This window comes from Podarcis gaigeae, assembly GCF_964106915.1.
Source record: "Podarcis gaigeae genome assembly, chromosome: 3".
Classification (NCBI taxonomy): Eukaryota; Metazoa; Chordata; class Lepidosauria; order Squamata; family Lacertidae; genus Podarcis; species Podarcis gaigeae.
This window is the reverse complement of record NC_139680.1, coordinates 40,109,879-40,131,503: the sequence shown is the minus strand read 5'-3', so window position 1 is coordinate 40,131,503 and position 21,625 is coordinate 40,109,879. Positions and strand designations below refer to the sequence as shown.

General features: G+C 40.4%; 2 protein-coding genes across 5 annotated transcripts in view; both read right to left on the bottom strand.

Moving 5' to 3' along the window:
• The window catches only part of BCKDHB (branched chain keto acid dehydrogenase E1 subunit beta), a 39,487-nt gene extending 29,507 nt beyond the window's left edge, over positions 1 to 9,980 (bottom strand). For 2 of the 3 annotated variants that reach the window (XM_083730642.1, XM_083730643.1), the window contains exons 1-6: positions 9,799 to 9,980; positions 7,115 to 7,192; positions 6,595 to 6,663; positions 4,953 to 5,086; positions 4,028 to 4,183; positions 2,522 to 2,630 (exon numbers count right to left, since the gene is read on the bottom strand). In XM_083730642.1, coding sequence (XP_083586768.1) covers positions 2,522 to 2,630; positions 4,028 to 4,183; positions 4,953 to 5,086; positions 6,595 to 6,663; positions 7,115 to 7,192; positions 9,799 to 9,943 — 691 coding nt within the window. In that variant the 5' untranslated portion in view covers positions 9,944 to 9,980. Of the gene's footprint in view, positions 1 to 2,521; positions 2,631 to 4,027; positions 4,184 to 4,952; positions 5,087 to 6,594; positions 6,664 to 7,114; positions 7,193 to 9,414; positions 9,437 to 9,798 lie in introns of those variants that run through there. The other variant, XM_083730644.1, reaches the window with a different exon arrangement.
• Positions 9,981 to 15,497: 5,517 nt separating this feature from the next.
• LOC310842330 (nuclear receptor subfamily 0 group B member 1-like) lies at positions 15,498 to 21,491 on the bottom strand. 2 transcript variants are annotated; one of them, XM_083734071.1, is made up of 3 exons: positions 21,382 to 21,491; positions 17,323 to 17,617; positions 15,498 to 16,188 (listed from the first exon to the last, which is right to left on the bottom strand). In XM_083734071.1, the coding sequence occupies exons 1-3, from the start codon at positions 21,385 to 21,387 to the stop codon at positions 15,935 to 15,937; spliced, it is 555 nt and encodes a 184-aa protein (XP_083590197.1). In that variant the 5' UTR covers positions 21,388 to 21,491; the 3' UTR covers positions 15,498 to 15,934. The 2 variants fall into 2 exon arrangements, with proteins under 2 accessions (XP_083590197.1, XP_083590196.1); XM_083734070.1 differs by lacking the exon at positions 21,382 to 21,491 and having other exon boundaries at positions 17,323 to 17,997.
• Between the last annotated feature and the right edge of the window lie 134 nt (positions 21,492 to 21,625).

Genomic DNA, 21,625 nt, shown 5'->3' with positions numbered 1-21,625 from the left:
TCTTGTTTGGCTCTGAGGACATCCTCTGGCAAACATCTTCCACCAGTAACTGGATTAAGTCTAAATTTGCAATTCCTGGGAAACATTGTCCCCTTTCCCCGCTAGTGACAGATTAGTCGCCTGGCTCTATGTCATATTTGGTCAGAAACCCCTTACGAACATCCTGCAGCTATGGAGTGAGTAACTTGTGTTGATATATCAGAAATGACAAGTTAATTAGCATTTAATGTCCCTTTCAACCCAGCACTGTTAAGTTAATCACCCTTTGCACAGAACTAATGGCAGCTTCCGGTTGCAGAATGCCCTCCTCGGTGATGTGTGCCTATCTCCCTCATTATTAACATTCAAGAGAAAGTTCAAAATGTTCCTGTTCACTCAAGCATTTTATAACTGAAAGATGTTGTCCACATCAAACTTGTAATTATTAGCTGTGAGGATACAAGACTGCTTTATAAAAAAAAGATTTCCAGGTGCTTTAGATTATGTTTTTATTTTATTTTTAATTGTATTGTTTTGCAGCTTTGTTCTTTACTGCCCTGTGCTCCTTTTTATTGTTGTTAATTGTTATTAGCATGATTATTTCTCACCTGCAAAGCTTCCTCCAACTAACATTCTATGAATATTCATAAATCCAAAGTCATGCATTTGGCAGTGCTAGTGTTTGATTTTATTTACAATTAATTGCAATAGAAAAACACGTCTTTGTGACAGGGCATTTTAAACGCTGATTAAAAACAAGCTAGTTTTTCCCATCTTACCTGCCATGTCACTATAACAACCGCTGATGCAAATCATTTCTGCACCACTCATGTCATATATGATAGAATTAAATGAAACTGAAAAGGTCATAAGCCATAAGAATACTCTCTCCACAAGATACTTAAACCTGATAATGTCAAGGTGACTCATTGTTTCCTATGAATTACCACTATGTGCTCTTGATTCACTAGCAAATATAGTTTAAAAATAAACAAACCAAAAACCTCTATGTAAAATTTATGTTTTGTTTAAAACAATTCTTATATTTTGAATAAAGCAGTTTTAAAATGTTGCTATTATTAAAATAACTGACTTCTGTATTCACCATAGTACTTTGCATTGCTTCCTCCTCCATCAATATATTTACAAGACAATGCACACTGACAAGTCTTGCTAAAAATTAAACTAAAAACCTTGTTCAAAGGTACAAAAGTGTATTTTTTCACCAATATTATAAATTATGCACCTAATAAAAAGACAAACAGCTTATTTCCTTCTCTCTCTTATTTTTGGCACATCAATATTTTCAACAACAGGAAATACGTACTATTGTACCCTTTCAACATGAAAACGTGAAAATTTCAACTCTTTTGTATATTACTGTATTTACTCAAATCTAATGCTCACCTTTTTTGGCCAAATTACAGTGTGAAAATTAAGGCGCACATTAGATTTGATGGCACATTTACATTTGCTAGCAAATACTTTTTGGGGTTTCAAGGTTCTGAAAATTGAGGTGCACATTAGATTCGATGGAGCATTAGATTTGATGGTGCATTAAACTAGAGTAAAAACAAACATTAAAAAAGAATGCTAGCAGGAAGACTACCTAAAGCCAAAGGTGTATGTATGCAGGGCAAGAAGCTGGATCACACCTGAATAGTCTGCCTTGAAAATAGCCCAAAACCTCCATTTTCTAGCCTAACTGAAAATTGAGAGCCTCCCCCCACATGATACATATATTAACACCCAAGTTCTTTCTTGACTGTTTGTACTAAATGAATTGTTCCTTTGATAAATAAGAGAACATTGATTCAGCACTCGAGCAAACGCTTTAACAGATACAGGCCCAGTTCACATATAATACTAAGCCATAGTTTAGAGTTATAAGGATGAGCCACAGCAAGTTGCAGCTTATGCTCACTGTTCACCTCACTTCTTCTAAGACAGCTGTGATAAAGAAATTGAATGTTTCCATTAATTGCAGATATAGCTGAATGAGAAATCTAATCTTAAATATGATTAGTGAAAATAATCCTATTTCATAAAGTTTGAAACAAGCTCAAACTACTATGGCCAACTTAAACCTCTTTAAACAGATACCAGGGGCCATTATTAAAGCAAAATACCCTTAACAGTGAAATAGTCCTATTTCATTCTTCAGTCATTAATAAAAGGCTACCTTCCAGCTGGTCAGGCAACCTTCAGCCTATTAATAAGATAAGGGAGGCAAATCCATAGTTGTCAGGCAGGAAATCTTTCTTTCAAAGATCTTAAACAAACAATAGCAAACTATCTGTGCACCACCACCATCAGGACTCAACACAGTGGGACATTATTAGTAGTATTCTTTCATATGAATAAACACACAGGAGTATGCTCTAAATAATCTATTTCTTCATATCCAAGCAAATGATCGATAAACGAAAGAAGGAAATGAGTAATTTAAGCTGGCTGCTCAAATAGACCATGCTTCCTTATATGCCTATACAGAAAATCATCTTCATTCACTTATTATTATGTTGTGCATAAAAGCCTTTACCTGCTGCTCTGTACAGTATTTTAGGTTCAAAGAATATACAAGGGTTTTTATCTTCTATGCATGATAGCAATAGTCCTTTGGCTTCTACAGGACCTCTTGGAACAACAACCTGGAAAAAAGATAGAATAAGAAAATCTACAAAACAAAATACTTTGCTTATTAAGAGGCTAATTACAGAAGCAACATAGCATACCTATCACCTTCTTATAATACTATTTCTATTCAAAGTTTAATAACTACCATTATTCAATCATCAAAACTAGCTCAGAAATACCTGAAAGAGCCTACAGCTCTCTACTGTGACCACTGCATCCAATGCTTTTTTTCTGAAATATGAGCACATTATAGAATAAAAAAATCTACATCTGGTCAGAGTTCAGAGTAGTTATCAGGTATATACAAATCAACAACACAAACAGTCTCTCTATGGTTTTCTTCAAAGAAGACTAATGGCTCAAGCTACATTTTAAACTGGCTTGCTTCAGTAGCAATTAAAACTGGTGTGGCACAAACTACAGTGGAACAAACCAAGATTGAACAAACTTACAAAAAGAGCCTCAGAAGCACAGTACTGAAACATCACTGTGTGTCTATCTTGCATTGCTTTTAGAACAGGCTTGAATATAATCCTCAAAATATTATCCAGTGACACTGCTGTACCTACACACTTTATCTACTACTTGCCCCAATAAATTGAGGGCAAAACACTAAGGCACATCAGAAGCTAAACTCAGGTCAATGCAGTCTGCCCTAAATATCAATTGAAATTCTGATTGTGGCACTTGTTCAAAAGCAATACCATTCGACTGACAGTATAATTGTCTTCTGACAATTCTGTTTGATTCAAGTACACTGGTATTTGATCTGTTACGAGTTTATTAAAGGCAGCTCTAATCATCACTCTTCAAACCTGAGAGTAATAAAGGGACTCTACTCAAGTAGCCATGCTGGCAAAAGGTTCCTAGCTGATAGTTCCTAAAGATTTCCCAAGAGATTTCGTAAGTCCTTCTCTAAACCATGCTCGTTTTTGTGTGAAGTATAAACAGCTTAATCATACAAAGAAGTGATCCCCTACTTTCAGTCTGAAGTTATACATTCCAGCAATAACTGCAATACACAAGTCCTCTGACTGTGAACTGCAACTTTTTAATGCATATTTGATAGGGTAGCACTTCGTTCTTCAATGAAGACTCAAGCTCAATTCAAATGTTTGGTTTTAATTTAATTTTAGCATTTAATTTTGGGGTGGTGAAGTCCTCACAGTACTCTGCTACCACATTAGTAGTGATCCTTATACATAAAGGAACCATGTGAAAAATTAGTTAATATGTCAAAACATGTTAACAGAAAAGGGAATCTACAGAGTCCATCTACAAACATCACCAGATTCATTCACAAGGTAACATGGCAATTGCTTAAGTCACAGAGAGCCTCCCATGAGGAATAGCTACCGTAATGGTAAATCCACACCAATTATAATAAAATCCATTTATCCAATTACCATACCTTTAGTCCTGGACAATGAGCAAAAAAGGCTTCTGGGCTTTGAGAGTGATATAATGCACCATGACCTACACAACCCCAAGGGGCTCTTATAGTGAGGCTTCCACAATCAAAGAGATTTCCCGAGCGATACCGATACTTTGCCGCCTCATTAACAATCTGAGGGGAAGATACATTTATTTAATTAATCTTGAATGTACTCAGGCACACACATACTATGTATTTTGATCATTCATGTTCCATTGTACAATATTAAGCAGGAACAGACACCCCAAATCTTAAAACCAAATGCTAATAAATTTTTACATCATTGTCTTTGCTTTGCAACACACTTCCTTGAGCCAGCTACAGATGTAACACAGATTTCTAGTATCTGATTCCTACAAATTACCCTTATGTGTTGCTCTTTATTATTTCTGTAACAAAGTACATTTTATCAAGTATGCAACAGCTGAAGTCAAAGCTAAATACAAATGTTCAGTTTTTAGCCTAGCTCCAATACTTTTTCACTGAGGGCTACCTCACATTACAAGCAGCAGCAAGAAGTAGCACCAAAATTGCATTCACACCTCTACTTTCCATCACTTTTTGAAATGTCTGCAAGGGGACTCATACATTTCCCCTCTAAGGAGATACAAGTGTACTATCTGCCCACAGGAGAGCTGTAAATTTCCTTCTTCTTCTTGCATGTTAGAAGGATGAAGAGCAAGCACAGGCATCACTGCATTCACACATACAATTTTGGTGCTTCATGTAACATGCAAAGTGCCACAACCTTATCAGCATCCCCACCTAGTGCAGTCATATTGACATTCTGCTTCAGCCTCCCTCATGTCCAATCCAATTTCTGTTCAGCTCTTCATTACTTTAAGGAAAAATAACAATAAACTGTTATTCTTATTTTCAGCATCTTAGATTATGCACCGACCTGATCAAAGGCAGGGTAGATATAGTCAGCAAACTGAATTTCTGCAATGGCTGTAGCACCAGTTACTGCAACTCCAATGCCAAATCCTACAATTCCTTGTTCGCATAAAGGAGTATTGAACACTCTGTCTTTACCTACAAAAATAAAGAGTTTCTCGTAATAAACCTTTTAAAATAAGAATATAGGGTAGATGCTCAGATGCAAAAGATACTTCTCAGAGTACAAGCTATTTAGTGGAATTCAGGAGCCTACAAAGTGACAATAACCTTTTTTACTAAAAGCTACTGTCAGAAGTAGTGATGTCAGAGAACAATGATGGGAAAGTCTGAAGCCACAGAGCTTTTCTCCTGTAACTTTTGTTTGTTTTGAAATATGTTCAATATTTTATTTGGTGTGGTTTCTTATCAAACCCAAGCTAAATTTACTCATCTATAAACATTTAATGTATCATGTGTAAGTGGACACCTAAAAACATAGTTTGATATATTTATGAAATGTTACCATATGAATCACTTTAGCTTTATGCAAGCATAGCTACAAATATACCTACTGTTAAAAGGGGCCATTGTTACAATATATACTACTAATATGCAGACAAAGAAACTTGTGTAAGGGTAAGGAAAGTAACACCTACACTAGTAACTGTTTATTAATGTTGCAGTTGCAATATATTTGTGATCAGAGCAACCCTAACCACTAATCCATGTTGCTGGCAGGGGTTAGGATTGGGAGAGGTTCCACTGGGCTCTACCAGTGTGAAAGGAGATGTGCTGTCCCAGAAGCCCCTGCCAAAAGTGCAGTGGAATGCACACTACTAGCCATGTTCTCACTAGCAGCAACCAGAGTAAGTTTCCCACACGGTGCATTTCACTGGTAGATCTAAAGCCAGTTTAAAATAGAAGTGTGCAGATCTCTATTTCCCCACGTACCACAACATAAAAAACCACCCCACGTCAGATGTCATTAATAACAAATCTTAACCTATTTGTTTCATTTGCAAAATGTTATAGTCGTTCTTGATATATCAACATGTAAAATGTTGTTCCTTGCAAATGCAATATTTCCCCCTTGTTGGGCAAATTGAATTGCTGAGCTCTATCAGCGTATACCACAGACCCCAAATAAAACCATCTCATGTCAGAAGCACAATCTAGCACAAATGAATGCACTGTTCTAACAAAGCTTGACATTAAATGAAAATTTGCTATGTTTTAAAATGCTAAATATGGGATTCCTCGGTGCAGCATATTAATAGTTCCGCACATCCTGCATAACTGTCAAAGAGCCTAAAAATCATTCAGTTTTAGTAGCCTTCAAAACCAAGGTGAACTAGGCTGTAATTCTATACAGGACCCACTTTCCTAGTAGTAAATCCTTCTTACCTCCACCAGGCTTACTTCTGAATAGACATTATAGGACTGTGCTGTTAGCCCATTGTTAAACTTTGGAAATAGCTGCCTGCATTGGCTGCTCTGATCACCTTTACAAGAAGGAAATAACAATTTCTCAAGTGGAATGAAACATATAACCTCTCTCTCTATTAATATAATATATTATAATATATATAGTTGATATAATAGTTAATGTGAACAGGAAGAGAAACAACGATCTGGCAAATGAATCATATAAGTTGTAAACTCACCATATTTGTCTCTCAAGCCAAGAGTGCACCTAAAGACTCCCCCAAAAGATACATCTTCACCAAATATTACTGCAAGTGTACAACAAGGAATTAAGTAAATAATTGCTCAAGAATACAAGATGATTCTTAGTTAATAATGATTAGTAATTAAAAGGAATCTCAAGTTCAACCTGACCCTTTGCATACTTTGCATTATATTATTCAATATAATCAAAACTCTGGCTGCACAGTAGCAGGATGTATAGCTACCACCAGGCCTATTGCTTACTTTGTGAGATTATGGCTGGTCCTATCAAACTCATTACCATATCGTGGTTCTGAATAGTTTCTAACAGATCAAAGTCACTGCTTAATTTTTGTAGAATTCTACTATGTTCTTGTGCTACATAAATCTCAAATTAATTCGTATTTACATACAAGTTTTACCTTAATTCAGATTTAGTTTAAGAGTGTGTATTCAATAAAAAGGGCTTCTAACAAAAGAACCTCCATAGACATAATTTTAGATATAAAACTATACCTGCTGTTGGATCTTTCGACAAGGCATTATCCAAGGCACTTGTAATGGACTGGAAAAGGTTCATTTTCTGTGTCTGGCCTGTGCAAAGAGACCAATAAGTTAGACAAGACAACGGTTAAATACAAATACCTGAAATATTGGGTTCCAATCCACAGAGACAGCATGATATATGTCCAATCTACAAGATTTTCCATGACCCCAGTGCCTTCAGCTATTCACAATTCATTTCACTACCTATAACTTCATAAAGGGTCCATGTAATAAGGGTTAAGATTTCTTGTTAGCTATCACTTTCTGTGCTATTGATTGTAGTTGAGCACTTCATAAGGTCAAATGAAACACATCAAGTATTAAATGTTCACCACTTATCAATAGTTAATTGTCTTTCTTGTACATTAAATAGCTTCTGCTATTGCTATTTAATCCAAAAGCTGAATAATGAAATTTTAAGACACGTTCACCATGAATAATCTTTGGGGGGCTCAGTTTTGTTGAATACCCTTGCCTACATACTAAGGTTGCAATCCTAACCCCACTTACATTGGAGTAAGCTACAATTAATTAAATAGGATTACATCTGAGTAAACATGGATAGGATCATTGTACTTTTCAGTAACAGCTTAAGATGGGGAATGGGGGATGACTGAATAATACATAGTGCTAATTCCCCTCTGTGGTACTGTAATATTTGGATGTTGCTGGTTTGAACTGGTTTTGCACTGTTTTAATTGAAAATTTATCAAATTATTTTAATTGAAACATTAAAATGTATATACTCCACTCTGGGACCTTATGGAAAACCGAATTGTAAATCTTATTATTATCAACTAGAAAAAATACTGGGAAAAATATTGTAGAGAATTGAAATGAGCTATTCCTGCTTCTTATTGAAATATAAGAAACAGATAATGCAGGTATTTGGAATAATGAAATGTCTCCACCCCTAATGTTCTCACCTAGCCATACACAGAAGTAGTCAAGCCTTGTGCACAGCATAGTTATATCACATAGGGGTCAGTACCGAGACTTACAATAAACTAGCAAACCAATGAAGATAATAGGCCATCAGCATAATTTACAGCAGAAATCACTGGGGTCATTTTTCTGCACTGAAGTACTATATGTAGATACCATGCCCTACAACAGCTCTTCTAGAGAAGTACCCAATTGTTTGCCTTAGTTCATGTGAATGTAGACATTATGTAACACACACACACACACACACACACATATATATATATATATATATATATACACACACACACACACACACTCTCTTTTGGATGCACTCATAATAGGCTATCCTTTTAGCATTCTTCCACCGCCAGCTGTTCAATGGTATTTAGGAAGCAAGGAAGTGGAATTACTTAACAGGTGTAACTGTCTATCTCTGCACCCTAAAGTACAAAATCATTATAGTTCTGAAGCCTGACTGACGCAATTTCTCTTCACGAAGTGACCTCATGTACGAACTATAAAGTAGCACAGGTCACATCTCCAAGAATTCATTTCAGCTTATGTAAACTTTTGAGTTTTAAAAATCTTCTGTACAGATAAATCATGGCAGGCTAGTGTCACAGAGTTCTAGTAGTACAATCGTTTACATATACAGTGGTACCTCGGTTTACAAACTTAATCCGTTCCGGAAGTCCGTTCTTAAACCAAAACCGTTCTTAAACTGAGGCGCGCTTTCCCTAATGAGGCCTCCCTCCACCAGTGCCCTTTCACTGTTTGGCTTCCATTTGTAGTCCAAGATAAAATTCGCAAACTAGGACACTACTTCCGGTTTTGTGGAGTTCGTAAACCTAATAGTTTGTAAACAGGACTGTTCGTAAACTGAGGTACCACTGTACGCCTGTGTGTATGGCAGGCGGTTTTCATGATTTTTACTGTCACTCCTACCCACAGGAGTGTGTGTTTGTCAGTAACATCTCTCACTCCCTAGAATCAGTATTTACAGGACGCCTTGTTTTGGGAGTTCCACGTTCAAGGGGATGAAGGAGAAAAACCCTACTCCAACATTAAGTGAATGTGACCAGATGCAAAGAACTACAGCAAACTACCAGCTGGGTGCAAGCCTCCCAATTTCTGCCATAACTGCTAAAAAACCCCTGCCAGTGTCCTTCTGTCCTCTTTGGCACCTGGCTGCCTTGCTGCTCTGCAGTACCACAATGAGGTGGGCAACCTGAATTTTAATAACGCGAGCACCACCACCCATGGGGGGGGGGGGAGAGTAAACAAGTTTGATTAATTTCTGCCCCCAATCACAAAGCGATCGCCCTCTAGCTCCAAGCCTTCACCCTCCCCAGCAGCAACATGAGGCTGAGTCTCCATAGGACAGCGGAACCAAGCGGGAATGAGAAGGGAGAACGGACTGCACCACTTTAAGGAGACGAGGGGGGGTGGAAGGTGCTTTTTTAAAATTCGGCTGCACGTAAAAGATTCTTCAGAAATAAAAGGCGCGGGAGTTAGAAAAAGGGCCTAGCGCCTGGTGCACGGTTTTTGAGTAACGGCATCTGGTGGGGTGTGTGAAAATGTCTTTTTTTCTCCCCCCCCCTTAAATGGTGCAGTCCATTCTACCGCCTCAGCTTTGCGCCGCCTCAGTCCGCCGGGCGCGTGGACGTGGAGAAGCGAGGGCGGCTCGCTTCTACTCAGGAGCGAGTGAGGAGGACGGAAGCTCTCACCATACTGGGTGGGCTCTGGGTCCGGCTGGAAAGTGAAATGCGCCGCGTGCCTGCGGCTCAGAGGCCCCGTCGCGAAACGTAGCCGCGGCCGAGGTCTCGACGCCGCCGCAGCAGCGCCGCGCAGCGCGATACCAGCGAACGCCATGTCGGCTGCTGACGAGGAACGCGCGCGCGCGCCCGTGGTCTCGCTACGCCGACCCTGAGAAGCGCAGGCGGGGACCGCACCGGACATTCTCATTGGCAGCTTTGCGAGCGGGGGACGGGCCAATCAGAACCCTCCCTGCTGGGGCGGTGGGGTTGTGTTTAAAAAGACCGAGCGAGACACTGCTCTGGAAGGTCTGGGCGGGGGGAGGTGTGAGACGCATGCGCAGAGTATTGGTGTGGATTAGGTGCTAAGAGGAAATTCGGAGGTTCGCGTGTGAGATAAAGGGAACCTTGGCAGCGATTTGACTTTTGAAACTGCAGAGTTGTACGGAAACGGCACTTCCTGTTATTTTGTGCTCTCCCTCACCTGCAAGGATAAAAACAACAACAACCATGGACACATTCAGGACACACAGACACCCAAATAAAGATAGAAGCAAAGTTCATAAACTTTATCAGGTCAGGTCTTATTTCTTGAGGGGGATTGTATTCATTTATTTGCTAGTTGTCAAACACGTTAGAAATCCCCTGCTAGGGCAAGGTGGAAGGGTGAGTGATAGAGCATATGCTTTGCATACAAAACGATGCTGTCAACAAATGGCAGCACCTGAATCGAGACTTGCTTAGCTTAATCGTTTCTTAAGCATGCTTATTTGAATTAATGAAAAATGCAAATATTTTCCATATGATGTCAAGGTGAGTTGATGGAAGCCCTGATATATCTTTAGAACACCAAATATGGCTCCGCCATGAGAGGGACACCTGCAGAACATTCCATCCATGGAACCATGGTGCCTGCTGAAACAAGGTGGGTGTCCAGCAAGAGCAGCACAGGGGTGGCCCATGATGCAACCTTGAACTCCTTCAGTCCACAGCCACACCGCCATGAACCGGACCAAACAATTTCCCTCAACCGTAGTCTGCCCTCTGCCATCCTCCACTTGCCTGCCTCGCAACCAGTTCATAAGGTGGCGCTGCCTGTCAGCTTCCCCCTTCTTAGTTCCAGGGTTGCATATGTAGAACTCAGCAGGGAGGAGGAGGGGGACAAAATTAGAATTCATTGTCTCTGACTCTACCTACGGTTGGTCTCCCTGCCTTCCACCCTACCAGTCTCGATGGGCACCAGCCACAAACGCTACAGCATCTTATTTACATCTTCAGACATTTCGCTTGAATGCCCATTGCAATGTACCGTATTTTTCGCTCTATAAGACGCACCAGACCACAAGATGCACCTAGTTTTTCGAGGAGAAAAAAAAGAAAAAAAATATTCTGAATCTCAGAAGCCAGAACAGCAAGAGGGATTGCTGCTCAGTGAAAGCAGCGATCCCTCTTGCTGTTCTGGCTTCTGGGATAGCTGCGCAGCCTTCATTCTCTCCATAAGACGCACACACATTTCCCCTTACTTTTTAGGAGGGAAAAAGTGAGTCTTATAGAGCAAAAAATACGGTAGTCTGCAAAGTGCATCATTCATGTTGCAATTCTCTGACAACCCACAAGATGGCATAGAAAAATAAGGAACAGCAATAAGTAGAAACCTTGCTTTAGTTATCTAGGGATGTACTAGGGCACACTAATGCAAGAATGAGGAGCCTGTAGGCCTCCAGGTGTGGCTGAACTCTAAGCCCCCCTCGGCCTCAATTACCAATGATCAGGGATGATGGAAGCAGCTGTAGGAAGAGGATAGGACAGAGTATATGGATTATGAATTTAATGCAGCACTGTAGGAGTCCATTTGTAAAATGGCAATACCCATCACTTCTGTCCATGTAAAATCCATTTTTGTCAACTTTGTTAATAATGAAACAGTGTTATCTTATTTGAAATCCTTTGCGATATAGCATCAAATGTGGACGTCCCCATTCTCCTTCATCTGGCCTCCTATAGCAATTTTTCAGAGTTAATCTTGTTCTCTTTCTCTGAAATACAAAATTTTTAATAATTCTTTGCCAATTCTTAAGAGAGGTAGGATGGAGAGAGAGAGAGAGGAAGCACTTGGAACAGATGTAGGAACTATCATCATATTTACTGATTCAATTCAGCCCAAAATAGATATTTTAAGCTTCTTCCATCTGCCCAAATTACACATAATCTTTTTGACTAAAGGAATAAAATTCTAATAATGCGATGTGTTTAAATTTCAAGGGATCTGCATCCTTAAGTAATGGAAATCCTTACAATGTATCAAGATGTTAACTTTGTTAAGTTCCAGTTGTGTATTTGAATTGACATTACAATACAAAAACGATTTATCCCAGTTATAACATACTCCAGCTATACTTTCTCAAAAACTGATAATTCAGTCCTCAATGCAGGGATAGTCCCTTTGGGATTACGTGTCATACAAATAATATTGTCCACATATGTTGTTTGCCCTCTCCCTGCTATCCTTTAATGAAAGAATTATATCTTAATGCTACAGCCAGGACTCCAGGGGGGTTGTGAAGAGCAGACTTCCTCAAACTCAGCCCTCCAGATGTTTTGAGACTACAATTCCCATCATCCTTGACCAATGGTCCTGCTAACTAGGGATCATGGGAGTTGTAGGCCAACATGTAGGGTCATGTTTGAGGAAGCCTGGTGAAGAGCAAGAGTGGAAAAAAGAAATCTTGACTGAACAGGGTTATCAGGTGATAGGATCCCACTTCCTTCAAATCCCACCTGGGTTTAGAAATAACAGTATTTTAAGAGATATTACAAGTTTCTGAGATTCTGCCCCCACTCCAGATATGAGGCTGGCAGCCCTATTATGGCAACCCTATTATAAAAAAGACTGCCAAAGCAGTCTGGGCCTGATGTCTTGCCATGCTTTAGCTTGCCAATGTTGATAACTGATTTCTTCTTCAGTATAAATGCTGTATTTGATAACTTTTTGTGTTCTTCTTTAAGTGGTTTCAAATGTAGATTATCCAAATATTGATTCATATTGTTCTGTAACAGCAGTACAATTTTTCTAGAAAAAGAGGTGGCAGAACTCACCATGAATGCCTCCCCTTTTCTCTCAGAATGGCAATGGCACCAATCTGAGAGGTGCCAGAACTGAGTTCCCCCTGGAAAAAAGCCCTGTGTAACAGTTACTTTGACTGATATAGGTTCAAGTAATAGCGTCAGAATCATTTGTTTATTATTTTTACCATCCTAGGTTTCTGATCCGTTAGTTTATCTCAAAGAGAACACATGTGATTGCTTCTATTTCTCCCCCTTTAACACATTTGCTAAGAGTTTAGAGCACTGAACTTTGGTTTCACAAAGTGGAGTGACTTGGCCACATATTGAGATTCCACAGCGTCCAGTTCCCATCTATGCTGCTCTAGCTTGGCATATATTCTAGCTGAACCAGTTTTTTATGTTTAAGTTCAAGATCTTGAATAGTTTTTAATAAATGTTCCTTAATAGGTTCATTACCTTGGATTTAATTGTGACCCTGGAGCAGCAGACCAAAGCTTGCATTTGATTTTGTACCGTTGCTTTCCACCCTCTAAAGAATTTCTAGGAAATAGTTTACAGTTCCTTCTAAAGCTTTAAGCCCACCCTGCTTTTCTTCCAAACTTCCCAACCCATGTGTAGTCTACATTTTCTCTACTGAATGGACTTCTGGCTGATATTTGCAGCAAACAACCCCTGTTCTGTTCACAGAAAGATCAAATTGAGCACCACTATTTTAGTTGCTTGTTTCTCCACCCTTAGAAAGCCTGGTTCCACTTGTTCTTCATCCTTGCGGAATGAGAATCAAATTATGTTAATTTTCACAATGAGAGTATATGAGGAAGTAAAAGCAGCAAGGTTGCTTTCTAAGACTGCAGTCTTAACCCCAAATACCTGGTGGAGACTAAGCGGGCAAAACTACAATTACTTGGCTCTTCCTGTCATTGGTTTTGGCTCCACCTGCTGTGGGACTCCCTCCCTTCTGCTCTACCATTCCCCAGCTGCTTATGCATTGGAGGATTCTGGCTTGCTTCCTTTACTAATTGGTATTCCGGCATAATGGTATTCCGCACTGAGCCAACCTGAAAATGATGCAAACCCTTCACCCATTCAGGTTGCAATCCTTCAGACAAATTTATTGGGTCTTACTTCCACATAAACATACACAGGAGTGTGTTATACATCTGTGTGACCCACAGCTCCATCTTAGCAATGTCTGCCTTTTATACAGGTAGTCAATATTTTGAATGTCACTGATAGGAGAGCTCCCCCCTGCCCCTTCTAACTATTATGAATGGAATAGTAAACTTCACTGCAAGAAGTGAAGTTACAGGGAACCAGGCAGAGGGCCTTCTCAGTAGTGACACCCTCCTTCCCATCAGATTTCAAGAAGATAAATAACTACAACTTTTAGAAGATGTCTGAAGGCAGCCCTATATAGGGAAGTTTTAGGTGTTTGATGTTTTATTATGCATTTATATTGTTGGAAGCTGCCCAGAGTGGCTGGGGCAACTCAGATGGGCAGGGTTCAAATAATAAAATTGTTATTGTTATTGTTATTGTTGTTGTTATTGCTGCTGCTACTATGACTACTACATGCTTTTGTCTTGTTACTAGTCCTCCCTGTTTTTGGTGGAGTAGTATACACTGACCATTTGTTTCAATATGCATTTAGCTTTCCTGAATATTTAAATTCAGTCTTATCTCAATTAGAATGCATTAAAAGAAAACAGCCAGCAATTTTGCAACCATCAAGCTGCATTGTTTTAATGTGTGAACAAAGACAAGGTAGCGTTATCCGAAAACTTGCATACCGGTGTTGGTACGTGAAAAATAAAGGGCAAATTATATAGAGGTGGAATTCAAAGTGCACACATAAAGCTCAGGTTATGCTAAATGCATTGTAAAGTTGCAGCAACATCCCTGTCAAAACATTGAAGCCCTGAATGTACTGTCATAAAACCTACTTAATTAGCAATTAAAAGACAAACCGGCATGTAGAAACAACTTAAAACATAATGCTGCTCAGCAAGGACTTGCATACCCATGCTCACAACATGGAGGTCACATGTCAGTTAAGAGCTGGAAAAAAGACTGCAAGGAAAAGACTCCGGAAGCAGCCTTTAAGAGAGAGCTACAGCTAAGTGAGAGCAGGATCGCTGGGAACCTGAGGCAACACCAGTTGTGGCACGAGGTGAGAGACTGTGGCAGTGGTTCTGGGGGAAGCCTGAGATACTTCAGAAGATGGAGGCCCTAGACTTCCCTAAAGAATGCATGTGTTGACCTGTGTGCCATCTATTACGTGTTAGCTGGAGAAACATGCTTTATAGAGTAATTGGCTTAGGCTTGGATGGGAGTGGGGGCTCAAAGCTCACACAGCCACATTTGTAAAGTGACAAAAATCCATACATTGCACAGGATATACCATTTAGCAGGCATGGCCAAACTTGGCCCTCCAGCTGTTTTGGGACTACAACTCCCATCATCCCTAGCTAACAGGACCAGTGGTCAGAGATGATGGGAATTGTAGTCCCAAAACAGCTGGAAGGCCAAGTTTGGCCATGCCTGATTTAAAGTTACCGTAACTGTGTAGTATCAAAAGTATTGGTAACAAAATTAACAGCAAATGCAAGCATCACTGCTTATATTAAGAACAAACTTAAATAAAACATACTTTCTTTTACATCACAGTGACGTCTGGGCTGTTTTGTCCTGTGCTGAACCATTAAATGTCTGGAAATACATGGGTGGCAAAAACAAGTGTAATAAAAACAAGTGTAATGCAACAATAAGAGGGAGGAAAGTCATTATCTAGTGGAGATTATCGGTAAAAGGGCAATAAAATGCTGGCCTCCATGGCATATGGAAGACTGGTGTAATATATATATAATGCAGATCACGAAAGAAACAGGAAACAGACAAAACAGAGGAGAGTCCTACAGTGTGGTGGGGTTCTCCACAGGGATTGAGACAGATTCCAGTGCACAGAAAGCAAGATTTCCTATTGTTTTGGGGAACTTGCCCCTTTTGATGATAGTCCTGCTCTTCTGTAATGTCTCATCAGATGTCAAATAAGGTCCTGTTTGGTGTAAAGTGTTTCCAGAAGTAAGGTGTTTAAGTCGACATCACCCAAGATGGGTTTGAAGAAGAGTTCTCCAATGGTATCTGGACTGAAGGTCCTCAGAAAACCAAGCGATTCCATCATCCAAGCATATCTCCTCCTGCTTCTGCTATGAGTCATTGAGACAAACTCTATCAGAGTATGCCGAGCTTCCTGTTGAAGGGCCTGGACATAATGGTGACATTTTAACTCGTGGAGGTCTGTAAAATTAGAAATAAGGGAAATAAATGCATCTTCTCGTTGTGTTGGTTCTGAGAGCAGGAAAGTGTGAAGAGCTATGGCAATGCCATTTATTTTATGTTCACTGGCGGTGTGGTCCATTTTTATCTTATGCTGGGTTTTTTAGTCCCTCATTTTGGATTCCTGCTGTTTGTTTTATGGTGGCTTTTGCTATAGGTTAGATATTTTGATTTATATAACTCATGTTTTGATACACAATATTGAAAACAGCCTTGTGAGGTATTGACTTCGAAAAGCTGGCTTAAAAATAAATAAGGTGGATGAAATCGAGCAGATGACAACTTCTTTCTAAATATGGAATACCATAAAGTTTTTCAACTGGTTACCACTGGAGTTAAGCGTTTACTGAAAAGCCCACATTAATATTTCATGAATGAGCCTTTAATTATATTTAGTGCCCCAAGCTCTTGTCACTAATGACTCCATCCTCTTAAGAGCTCTTTTGAAGGGTCTGTTGCTCATTCCACATTTTTGTAGTAATTGGCTCCCTACATTGCAGCAGCACTTCCAGCTGGAAATAGGAACCTGTGTCACTTCATAAATTGTTGGACTACAGCTCCCATCATCCCTTACAATTGTCTACGTTGGATGGGGCTGATGTGAGTTGCAATCCACATCAGGAAGACCACAGATTCCCCACCCCTGACTTATTGTAATGTAATATCACATTTACATTGTGCATTGTCCAGTATCGCCCCTGCATACATCTCCCTCACATTAGACTAGAGCCTAAAGTTTTAAGCAGTAAAGTAAATTTGCATATTTTAGCTCCCATACACCCACAAACACCTGCATGTGTATTATATATAGTACATACTTTTTTAAAAAAAGAAAAGTATATTGTAGTTTGAAAGTCAGAAAGGTTTAAAAATGAATTTTTGAAAACATTTAAAAACCCAATTAAAAATGGGGTTCCTCCTTCTTAAGCTACTTTTAAATTTATTTCTGCACCCTGAACTGTGCAGTTTTAGGGTGCAATCCTCTCATTAAGTAAGTCAAGTCAAGCTGTTAAGTCCCTTGGGTATTAATAGGATCCATGCTCAAGGAACTGAGGGCAGGACTGCAGCCTTTGCAAATACCTGGACGAGACTTACCAGGATTAAACAGAACAATTCCTTTAAGATAGGCATATTCTTTTGCACAAATGTCTGCGTTCCAGAACTTTCCCAGGAAATCCTTAATCTTCTGAACTTCTGCTAGTGATGCTCCCAAAGGAGAGTTCTCCAGTTTGTATTCACCTGCCGGAGACTGATTAAGGAGGACTGCTTTCAAGAGGCTGGGGACTGAGGTCTCTAAGAGTTCAAAGTCCACCCGTTCTTGAGCCAGACCCAGTAGGAAGAGGGGTGCCCAGCCCTGTCGTATCAAGAGGATCTGGTCCTCCAGCGGCAACTGAAAAAAAGAAGGCAGCTTTCTTATGAAAGTGATAGTTTTCAGAAGCACTTCCGATGTTCTGTTGCAGGTGACGCCCGGTATTTTCAGGATGACTCTTCGGTTTACCTCACAGGGGCAGCCAATTTTTGGAAACGGAAAGGGAAGGGGGAAACACTGGGGGTTCCCTTCGGTCTTCCATCGCTCTTCGTTGTTAAGGATTTGGTAGAGGATGCTCTGGGGAGAAACAGAGCCGCTACAACATTTGCCACCCATCTCAAACGGCCCTCGAGCAGCCATAGCAGCTTCCTAAGAGAGTGCTCAGCCTGGGATCTTCTGCCGTTTGGAGAACTGATCAATGCGGAAATATAATGAGAAAACTGAAACGAGTATTCCTGACAACAAGGTAGGCATGGCGTGGTTTTTATACACAGGAAGCCGAACAGCAAATAGTGACCCCAGCAGCAGTTCCCTTGAACTTTATTTGCTCCTGTCTGTTTTCATCCACAGCCAACCAAGGTGTGGCTAAACAAACCCTGACAGGGCAGAAATGGTCTGAATGAATGAGCAAGGGGGGGTGAGGGGGGAGCGAGTGTGACATTCATGATCACAAATCACGTCAGCATCAGGGCAATTGTCTCCATGTCCCAACACTTCATATGTGAAAACAATGGCTATTATTGCAGTCACACACTTTGTATTATAAGGTCACAGCCATGGCCCTGTCTTAAAAGTGAGCCTGCTGGCTTGCATTCTGCCATTATAGTAAGAAATTTGGGCAGTAGGTTCTATTCCCGCTCCTCCACAGAACTCACTGGGCGACCCTGGGCCTTTTAGTTTAACCTACCTCACTGGGTTGTGGTGCAGGCAAAACAGGGATGGCTGGGAAAACTGCCATTTAAGCTCCTTGGACAAAAAGTGAGATATAATTGCAAACAAATAATTAATAAAAATAAACTGTCTTGTTGTTTCCTGGAACCAACATGTCCTGCAATGATCCCACATGCACAGAAAATCAGTTCATCTTACTACAGCTCCTCTTCTCATTCCCTGAACAGATGGACACTGGGAAGAAGAAGCAGTGTTAACACATGCTCCGGAAGATTCCATGAACACAGCAGTGGGAACACGCTAGTTACTGCAATGGGAGAATTTTAAGTTGAGCGTCTCGCCATTTCTACACCTGGTTCTGCTGCATGGAAGTGGGCGGTTTTCCCTACTCGCCATAGCAGCACATCAGAAGTGCGGTAGGTGAGATGTATAGGCAAGCAGAAAGTGTTCTCTTAAGGCCTTTTGTCTGGAATTAATATTTCAGGAAAAAGCACTCATCCACAGATGAGATCTGCTCAGTGAAAGCCATCAACACATCTCTCTCACATCTCTCTATAACGCACAGGCAAAAATCAGCCTGAGATGGTTGTGGCTAATACCGATACCCAATTTTTGCTTTGTCTAGGCCGTGGGAATTCCTATTAATCCCAATTAACATATTAGCCCCATCTAGCATTTCATAGCATCCTTCTGTCGCCATAGGATTAGGGCTAGACACACTCTCCCTATTTTGGAACTGAATCACTATTGGTGAGCTTTGTCACCTCACCTAATCCCTACCTGCTTGTGACATTGATGCCATTGCATCATATTGCTGCCTCATTTCCAACTCCTCCTCACAATGCCATCTCTCTTGGGTCAAGTTCTGGATATGGATAGCTCACACAGCGCAAAGCAACCCACCCACACTGTTTTGTTAAGGCTTCAAGGAACTCTGGGAAAACCACAGAAACCCAGGAGCTTTGGTTCAAGGAGCTGCCCAAGCCCTTTGCTTGTCTGACCAAACCTCAGCAGGAAGCCCCCTGAGCCATTGGAGGCAATAATGCCTGACCACAGGTGTCCGTGTGCCCCTACCTACAGCATTTGTTTGTTGTTGCAACAAAAGGGAAGCAGCTGGTGATAAATTTTGTAGAGAGAGAGACTCAGCCGGCACGCAGAACACCAGACTCCTGTTTTTATTATTCATTCCCTTTTGCAATTCACATTTTTGTCCTTGTCCTAAGATGTATAATATTAACAATGTGCAGAGACAGTCTCCAGCTATACTTGGAGTGCACATGCTCTGCTCTCCAACCAAGTTGCAAATGCTGGGGTGAGAACACACCTGGGACAATAGTTTGCTGCTCTCCAAATAAGGAGAAGAAACGCACCTGCTTTAATAGGTTCTAAGTCCCTATGAGCCTCAAATTAAACACATGTTGAAATCGCAGGCTACGTTTTAGATCCTCTGAAAGTGGGATTAGCAATGTTTTTGCCCTCCAGCCTAGTGGTTAATGCACTGAACTGGTGAATCAGGGATACACCTTGGTTTTTGTAGCGTTTGAGATTAGAATGATTAGCCAACAAACAACGGCATTTCAACTTCAAGACTGCAGCCATAAATTACAATGTCTTCTGGATCTTGCTACATGTAAAGCTTTTCTCATCACATTAATTTAACACTTGGATTTACAAGACACTAAGTAACCACAAAAAGGTAAATGGAGAGCTCAGCAAGAGTGACAAAGGACATCTAACGATGAAAGCGATATGTCTGTGTTTCTGCCACTGATACATCCATGGGAGGGAATGGTACTCAGTTTTAGATGAACTGATGGACTGACAAGCCGGTCCCCAGCTCACACAAACAGGACTATCAATCCCGTGCCCTGTTACCTGGGAATTAGTCTCAGTGGAGCATAGAAATATGTACGTCTGCTTAAAATAACATGGAAGTTCTTAGGTCCCACTTCTAAAATATTGAGCATAAGCATACACATATTTCAGGTGTTCAGGGGGAAAAGCTGCGGCTCTGCTTCCTGCCCCAGGTGGCATCAGAAACCTATTCTGGCTGAGGAAACCCAGGCAGATGGGTGGGGTATAAATAATAAATTATTATTATTATTATTATTATTATTATTATATTTAAAAAACTCCACATTAAAGGTTTAAACTCTGAGACCTTGTTGCTACAGTGTGGCAGAGAGTCAAAAACTCCAGGAAAGGCCAAGTTTTTATTGGTCATGATAAGATATCAGCATATGACTTCTGGAACTCTTCCTTCTAGGCAACTTGCCGTGTCACCTGTGGAGAACTGAGGCCAGGGCCGTTGAACTTTTTTTTTTTTTTTAGGCTGGGGGCACACTTGTGAATCAAGTTTCACAGAAGAAAGGCTAGTAATGTTCAGAATTCCCCTCCCTCAAAGAACCCTCAAGGTTGTTGTTTTGTTTTGTTTTCACACACAATTTTTTTAAAAAATTGGGAGCATCCAGTGCTTTTTTCCTGGGGGGACGCAGGGGAATGTTTCCCCCTGCACCCCCCCAAAAAGCACTGGAAGCTCCGAATTTAAAAAAAAAATGTGTGTGAATCTAAGTTTGGCCTCATTGGGGGGGCAGCATTTCAATATGAGTAGGGAAATGAGAGTGACCTTAAACATTTTTTTTTAGAAAAAAACATTGGGAACATTTGCCAGGAGGGTGTCTGAAAGCACCATGGTGTCCACAAGTGTGGTTCAAACCTTAGACCCAGGGAATCAAATGAGACCCAAACCCCTAAGTATCCAAAATGTTGTGCTAATGGGCCTAAATAAACAAACAAAGCCCACCTATAAATCAACATTATAAAAAGTTGCAGTCACACACACCCATCTTGGGGTTAAGGAAAGGTAGTTTGTTATATTGCTGTATATTTGCAGATAGTAGGTTAGAATATGACAGACACCTCAGGTCTATAGTACATGGGAGTATAGTACTTACTCCCATTGAGTAAGTCTCAATCTGCCATCTTCTAAGTACAAATGGCTACGAACCATCCTTCTGGTCAGCTGACAAGCCTCAAGGTTGAATCCAATGACCTGCAGAAAACTGTAAAACAATCCAAGGACACAAAACCATGTTATCTATAAACTTTATGGATTTACTACAACACTTGAGTGATTAAACATTATCAGCTAGGAAACAAGTGATAAGGGATGCAGATAACCTGAGTGTGGAATGTTTA